General features: G+C 31.1%; 1 protein-coding gene across 3 annotated transcripts; it reads right to left on the minus strand.

Moving 5' to 3' along the window:
* Nucleotides 1–339: 339 nt before the first annotated feature.
* On the minus strand, nt 340–5,035 carry LOC123200952 (protein CHLOROPLAST IMPORT APPARATUS 2-like). 3 transcript variants are annotated; one of them, XM_044616374.1, is made up of 3 exons: nt 3,040–5,034; nt 2,337–2,489; nt 340–573 (listed from the first exon to the last, which is right to left on the minus strand). In XM_044616374.1, exons 1-3 carry the CDS (start codon nt 4,108–4,110, stop codon nt 490–492), a joined length of 1,308 nt encoding a protein of 435 aa, XP_044472309.1. In that variant the 5' UTR covers nt 4,111–5,034; the 3' UTR covers nt 340–489. The 3 variants fall into 3 exon arrangements, with proteins under 3 accessions (XP_044472309.1, XP_044472311.1, XP_044472310.1); XM_044616376.1 differs by lacking the exon at nt 340–573 and having other exon boundaries at nt 2,337–2,484; nt 3,040–5,035; XM_044616375.1 differs by lacking the exon at nt 340–573 and having other exon boundaries at nt 2,391–2,527; nt 3,040–5,035.
* Between the last annotated feature and the right edge of the window lie 1,151 nt (nt 5,036–6,186).

The following is a 6,186-nucleotide window of genomic DNA, read 5'->3' on the forward strand; positions in this document are numbered from 1 at the left end:
CTCGAAAGAAAAAATATTTCAAAAATTCTCTTCCAACTCATTTCAAATGGGCATTTCGAGCGACATATTCACACATACATGATAGAAATTAGAAATTTAAGTTAGGTTTGCAACAGTTGTGATTTCAAATGGGTGATTTGCTTATCCTTGTGACACAAGGTGGGAACGATTAAGAGCTCAAGGCCCATTCCTCTGCCGAAGTAGTTAAGTCTTTGCACCCACCATTTTTTATTTTTTTATTTTTCATCCATCTCCAGTATATATTAAATTCTTTTTTTTTTTTTCTCTCTTAATTTGGAAAACCATAGCAATATATATAATAAATAAGTAGAGATTATATAAACAAAAATTTGAATGCCTATTTCTCATCACTCTGTTTAACTGATCTCCTGTCTCTTTAGCTTTCTAGTGTTGGAGAAACAAATATGGAAAGAAAGAAAGAAAAAAAGCAGCAAAGACCCCAAAAAAAAAAAAAAAAAAGTTTGATGTTCACAAATCAGAAAGCATTACTTTCTTTCTCTGCTTTTCCTCTTGAGCAGTGGTGGTAGAATTTGGGCGCCTCACAAAGCGTCCCTGTTACATTGCAAATTTTGTATCAAATTAGTACTCATTCTAATAATTAATTGTCCTTTTTTTAAAAATTTAAATAATTTAAAATGCAATATTATCATAATAATCAATTTTAAAATATTTTAACCATAACTTGTACCATTTTATGACTAAATAATTAATAATTCGTTACTAACAAAATGGGAATTCTATATACAAGTTTTACTAATAAATAAAAGTATCGTACAACTTACAAATACTATAATATAAAAACCCTGAGTAATACTATAAGTATCTATTTTATATATATAAATAGATTACACTTATATATGTTATCATGTAATTGAATATTATTTTATTTTTAATTTAAAATTATCCAATCATATGATGACACACATAAAATATATGTCCATTTATATACTCAAAATGGGTACATATAATTTTGTTTAAAAAAGCCCTGCTATTAAATAACAAATATCTATTTGAGTGTTCTATGTAGTGAACTATTAGTCAATTCTCATGAATTACACAATATAATAATTTAATAATATTTTTCTTCAACCCTTTTTCAACACCTAAACTTAATATTACGGATATTTTTATTATTTCATAATTCTGAAAAATAAATATAAATTGTACATTAACTCTAGTTAATGCACAAGTTATAATATAATTCTTGATTTTAACCAATAATATTATGTGAGGGGATGAAGAGTGATGATCTAATCTTCCCGATTATCCTGTTAAGAGTGATTAATGTTCTCCCCCATCCAAGGATTGGTCTAAAAATACCTATTCACCCACTTAAAACATAAATCACAATTTCTCATTCAAAATATAACTCTCTTAATTAGAAAATATTTATGAAAAGGCAAAATCATTATTTCACTCTCTAAGATTAAAAAAATAAAAAAATAAAAGTTTAGTTAGTTGGTGAGCTAGATCACAACCAAAAAATGTTGCTAAATAGTGTTGGCAACTTGGTGGATGTAGACGTTGATGATAAGGCAACCCAAAGAGGTAGAATTGATGCATAATAAGTCACATTCAGGGTGGAAGAAGGTAGAGCAGAGAGAGAGAGAGAGAGAAATCCATTAAAAAAATATGGCCAATGATGATAGTATTGGAGAAAGAGAGAGGGATGAGGAGAAGAAAGGAGCAGCAAGAGAAGGTGGTTGAAGGTAAAGAAAAGGTGGCACTACCTAAGCCACAATTTTGCTGGAAAGTTATTTCATCTATGACAAGGCAACCTAAAAGGGTGAAATTAGTGCATAAAAAGTCATATTTACGATAGAAGAAGGTAAAGTAAACGGAAAAATCAATGTAGGTGGTGTCAAATGGAGGTTACCGAGGAAGAGAGAGGAGGAGAAGGTGACAGTGACAAGAGTGAGGAAATGTGGTCTAGCCTAAAGCACAATTTGGCCAAAAAAACAGTCCTTATAGTGCTGCCTAATTTTGTTTTTTCAATCCAAAAAGTTTTCATCACCCACACTCATAATCAAAAGTAATCCACGCAACAAAACTTAATCAAAAGTAATCCACCCAATAAAAGGCAATTAAAATTTGTCAACTTGATTTTAATACGAGGTGATTTGATAATTCTAATATGTGACTAGCATTAAATTATCTAAGTTAAAAAGTTCCAGTTTGGATTAAAAATAGTGATTTATGCACAGTGAAAAAGGTATTTTTTAAGCTAATCTTTGTGGGAAAATGTTAACACTCTCCTTTGAATTACAAGTAACAAACTACCATAAAAAAAGGGCACGTGCTTATTTTTATTATACCTTCATTCTGGGCCGTTGATCAGCATTGACTTTTCTGACTTGGTACCTGATCTTCTTAGAGAAAAGACGTGTACGCCGCTTTTCCTTGTAGCGTAACACGCTAGCTTCCCTCACTCCGCTATCAGAGAATAAATCAATCTGCGCCAGCCTGGCCTGCCCCAAAATTAGAAGAATGGAAATGATTCAGTAGCCTGCACCACATTTTAATCAGCTACAATTATGTCATTTAATCAAATAAATTCTGTCACTTTCTTACATTCTGATCAATCTTTATCAATTTTTATATGTTTAAAAAAAATTAATATTTTTCAATACCATGACCATGTTGGGCTGCAAAAGGCAAAGAAGAAAAACAAGTTCTGGATTATAAAAGAATATTTAAAGTAATATGAACCGTTTGATTTGCGTACGTAGATTTCAGAAAACAAGGCGAAGAAAAAGTTGTAGAATGAAGCAATAATTTAATGGGTCCCATAAACAACAAAATAAAAGCTGAAAAGGTCAGCCCGTACAGACATTTTCAAAGTAAATAAAAAAATATGCATTACATTCACATCAAAAAAGTCAAAATTTATTTCATATTTTCTGCACAAACAAACTGCACTTACTTTCATTGTGGAATAAATAGATATCATAATAAAATTACTTATTTCAAAATTAATTTATAATCATAGAAATTGCCGGCGGAAGGTGAGAAACATACAGAGACATCATTTCCTTGAACATCGGTGCCCAAAGTTTCATCTAAAAACGGCGAACCACGGTCAGACCAAGCATTCAGTACGTCCTCGTATTTCAGTTTCAACAGTAATTCTGCCGAATTGGGTTTAGGAATCGATTTTTCTTGAGGTGAATCCGAACACAATTCCAAACTCTTGGACTCAACGGCGACTTTTTCCTTAACTTTTTCAACCCTCTTCTTTTTCTTTTTCTCAATTGAACCCTTTCTGTTACTGTTACCGTTCTGGTGGTGATGGTTGTTGTTGAATTTTGGGGAGATTTGAAGAACATCCACTGTTGGAAAACTCCACCAATTTCCTTCATCAACATTTCTCAATGCCTTTACTCCTCTTCTCATTCCCATTCCGATTCCGAACTGCAGTTTCCCGCCAAATCCAAACCCCATTGGATTAGCATACCAAGAATTGTTAACTTGATAATTTTGAGAAGCAACATTAACATTAGAATCATCGTTGTTGACTCTCAAATTCCCCATAATGCTATCGATTCCCCCCTCGATTTCTTCATCAAGAATGGACTCAGCATCAAAATCTTCGTCGAATTCACTGGATACCCCTATGGAATTGGAATTCCCTTGGAAGTCAACTTCACCATTACCATTACTCTGACAAGGCTTGTCAGAAGAATTTGTGACTTTTCGCTCAAATGAGAATCTGGGTTTGTCTTGAATTGGTTGGTGAAGCATAAAACCTGAGTGGTCGAAAACGCGAAATGGCAACAACAATTCTGAGGATTCATCGAAGAAAGATTGGTGAAGGCTGGTGAATTTACTAGGACTGGTCAAGTGTTTTGTGGAGAAAATTTTGGGATAGGCCGTAGAGAGGAGGGCGGCGGCTTCGTTGTAAGTTTGTTTCGGGCGTTTGCGGGGGGTTCTTGGCTTTCGAGTGGAGATTGCTAATGGGGAGATGCTTGATTCTGAGAGAGTTGAAGAAGGTGAAGAAGTGTGTGAAGTTCTTGTTGAAGAAGATGGAGATTTTATGATGTCTAAGTCTAATGCATAAGTTCTTCCACCTCCACTTAAACATGAAGACATTTTTGTAGATAGCAGTAAAGAAGTTTTATGTCACTTTATGGTCTACTTCTAGAATTTTAAGATCTAAAAGGAGAGATTTCAAACTAAAAAAAATCAAAACAATAGGGCAAAATCAATTGGATTTACTACAAAGAAAAGCTCAAAAAACACTTTTTTTTTTTTGGTGGAAGATTGGCAGAAGAGGAATTTAAGGTTTAAGAACCTGAAATTCAGCTGAATTTCAAGCTATGATTCTAATCAAAGGGGAAAAACAGGAGAATTAAAATTTAGGGTACCAAAAGCATGAAATAGTTTCAAAGAAAACCCAGTGGAAGAATAAAATAGTAGAAGCAGAATCTAAAGAAAAGAGAAGAAATAGCACATAACCAAATTCAAGAAAGCTCAAAATTAACCTTTTAGGTTGAATTGGCGAGAACAAAGGAAGAGTCTCCTCTATGTATGGAAAGAGCTTCAAAACCCTGAACCCTGAAAGGAAAAGGCCTTAAAAAGTTCCGAAATTATTTTAAAAAAAAAAGAGAGAGAGAGAGAGAGAAAGCCAAAAACACCAAACTTAATAATTTAGAAACAAGAACACCCTAGTAACCAATATAAAACCCTTGCAGAAGCAAAGAAAACACCAAAATTTCAAGAGATTGCAAAATCCAAGAAGAAGCAAGTAAATGTTTGAAGGGTGAAGGAATGACAAATATCTAAGAAAGGAAAGTTATCCAATAAGAAAGGCAAAGAGGCTTCAGCATATTTATTTGTGAAACACAGCAAAAGCAGAACAGAAGAAGTGATCACCGGAGTGAGGGAGATAAAAGGGAGTAGCCCGTTAAGAGTTTTGTGAAGATATAGGACGAGAGACTGTTGTTGGCAGATAACAGATGAGAACAGAGGAAGAGACAAGCCTGTCTCTCTGCAGTTTGGCTAGTGGACCGCTTTCATGGGTTTTTTTTTTTTTTTAAACTTGTGCCTTTGCATCTGCTAGTTCAATTATTTTATCGTGCCATTTACTATATTAGCCCTATTATTTTCCAGGTGATTTTAAAATCATATAAAACAAAATTAAAGAATGAAACAAACAAATAACATGTCTATGTAAATAAATAAATATATATTTTTATATATACATTAAAATTTTTAATGTATCCATCTACACAGTCACATTTGATCATAGTGCTCTAGTTAGTAAATACATATATTATTTACTTATTAAATATGTTTCAATATTATTCACATATTAAATATATTCGAAAAAAAATTTTAATTCAAAATATATTAAACATATATTTTACGTCATTTTCGTATTAAATATGAATTATATGCTATATTTTACGTTTATCATTTTTTTGAATTTTTAGTAAAACTTAAAGTATAAAATTGTGTTTCTATTTTCAATTATTTACTAATTACTATTGTTATTTAAAAAAAAATCTAACAATATTTTTTTCTTCTCAACTCTAATTTTTGTGTTTTCCACTCCTGTGGGCTTTACAAAGATTCACTCTGAAATATAAACTGATTAATTTATTTATTTTTCTTCACTGATTAGTGCGTTACTTATTATACAAAGAATTTTGATTATGTAATTATGTTATATTAGGTTTAATAGTTAATTAAATATTTTACATTTGAATTGTTATATTGATTTTCAATAAGAGATTCGTGAAAAGTACTAAAATTATTATGATATTGTTGTATTTTTAGAAACCTATTATTAATAATGTATTGTATTAAATCTGTATATATATATTCAATACTTTTTCTGTATACGAATTTTAGGGCGTTTTCTTTTACAAACGTTTTTTTTGTTATATGTCATGTTATATTTGTATAATTTATGTACAATTTTTTTTGTTCTTGTATTTACTAACTAAGCACACAGATTGTAAAGTAAAAGATAACATGCTCACATTTTATCTGCACATTAAAAAATTTGAATCTTTACAATAGAAACTGACTATATATAAGTCTTGTTAATAAATATAGGATTGTGACAAAATGATACGAAAATAATACGGATATGATACAACAGATAACAAAAAATATATTTATAAAAATACAATCAAAAAATCCGGATATGAAAGAAAATCA

This window comes from Mangifera indica, chromosome 17 (assembly GCF_011075055.1).
Source record: "Mangifera indica cultivar Alphonso chromosome 17, CATAS_Mindica_2.1, whole genome shotgun sequence".
In the NCBI taxonomy this organism is placed as follows: domain Eukaryota; kingdom Viridiplantae; phylum Streptophyta; class Magnoliopsida; order Sapindales; family Anacardiaceae; genus Mangifera; species Mangifera indica.

Excerpts from the sequence above, each read along its gene's own strand:
- LOC123200952 (XM_044616374.1), bottom strand. The coding sequence starts at position 4,110 with ATGTCTTCATGTTTAAGTGGAGGTGGAAGAACTTATGCATTAGACTTA. Across the intron at positions 2,490-3,039 it reads TTCAAGGAAATGATGTCTCT|GCCAGGCTGGCGCAGATTGA; the intron begins GTATGTTTCTCA and ends ATTTTGGGGCAG. Across the intron at positions 574-2,336 it reads ATCAACGGCCCAGAATGAAG|GGACGCTTTGTGAGGCGCCC; the intron begins GTATAATAAAAA and ends GCAATGTAACAG.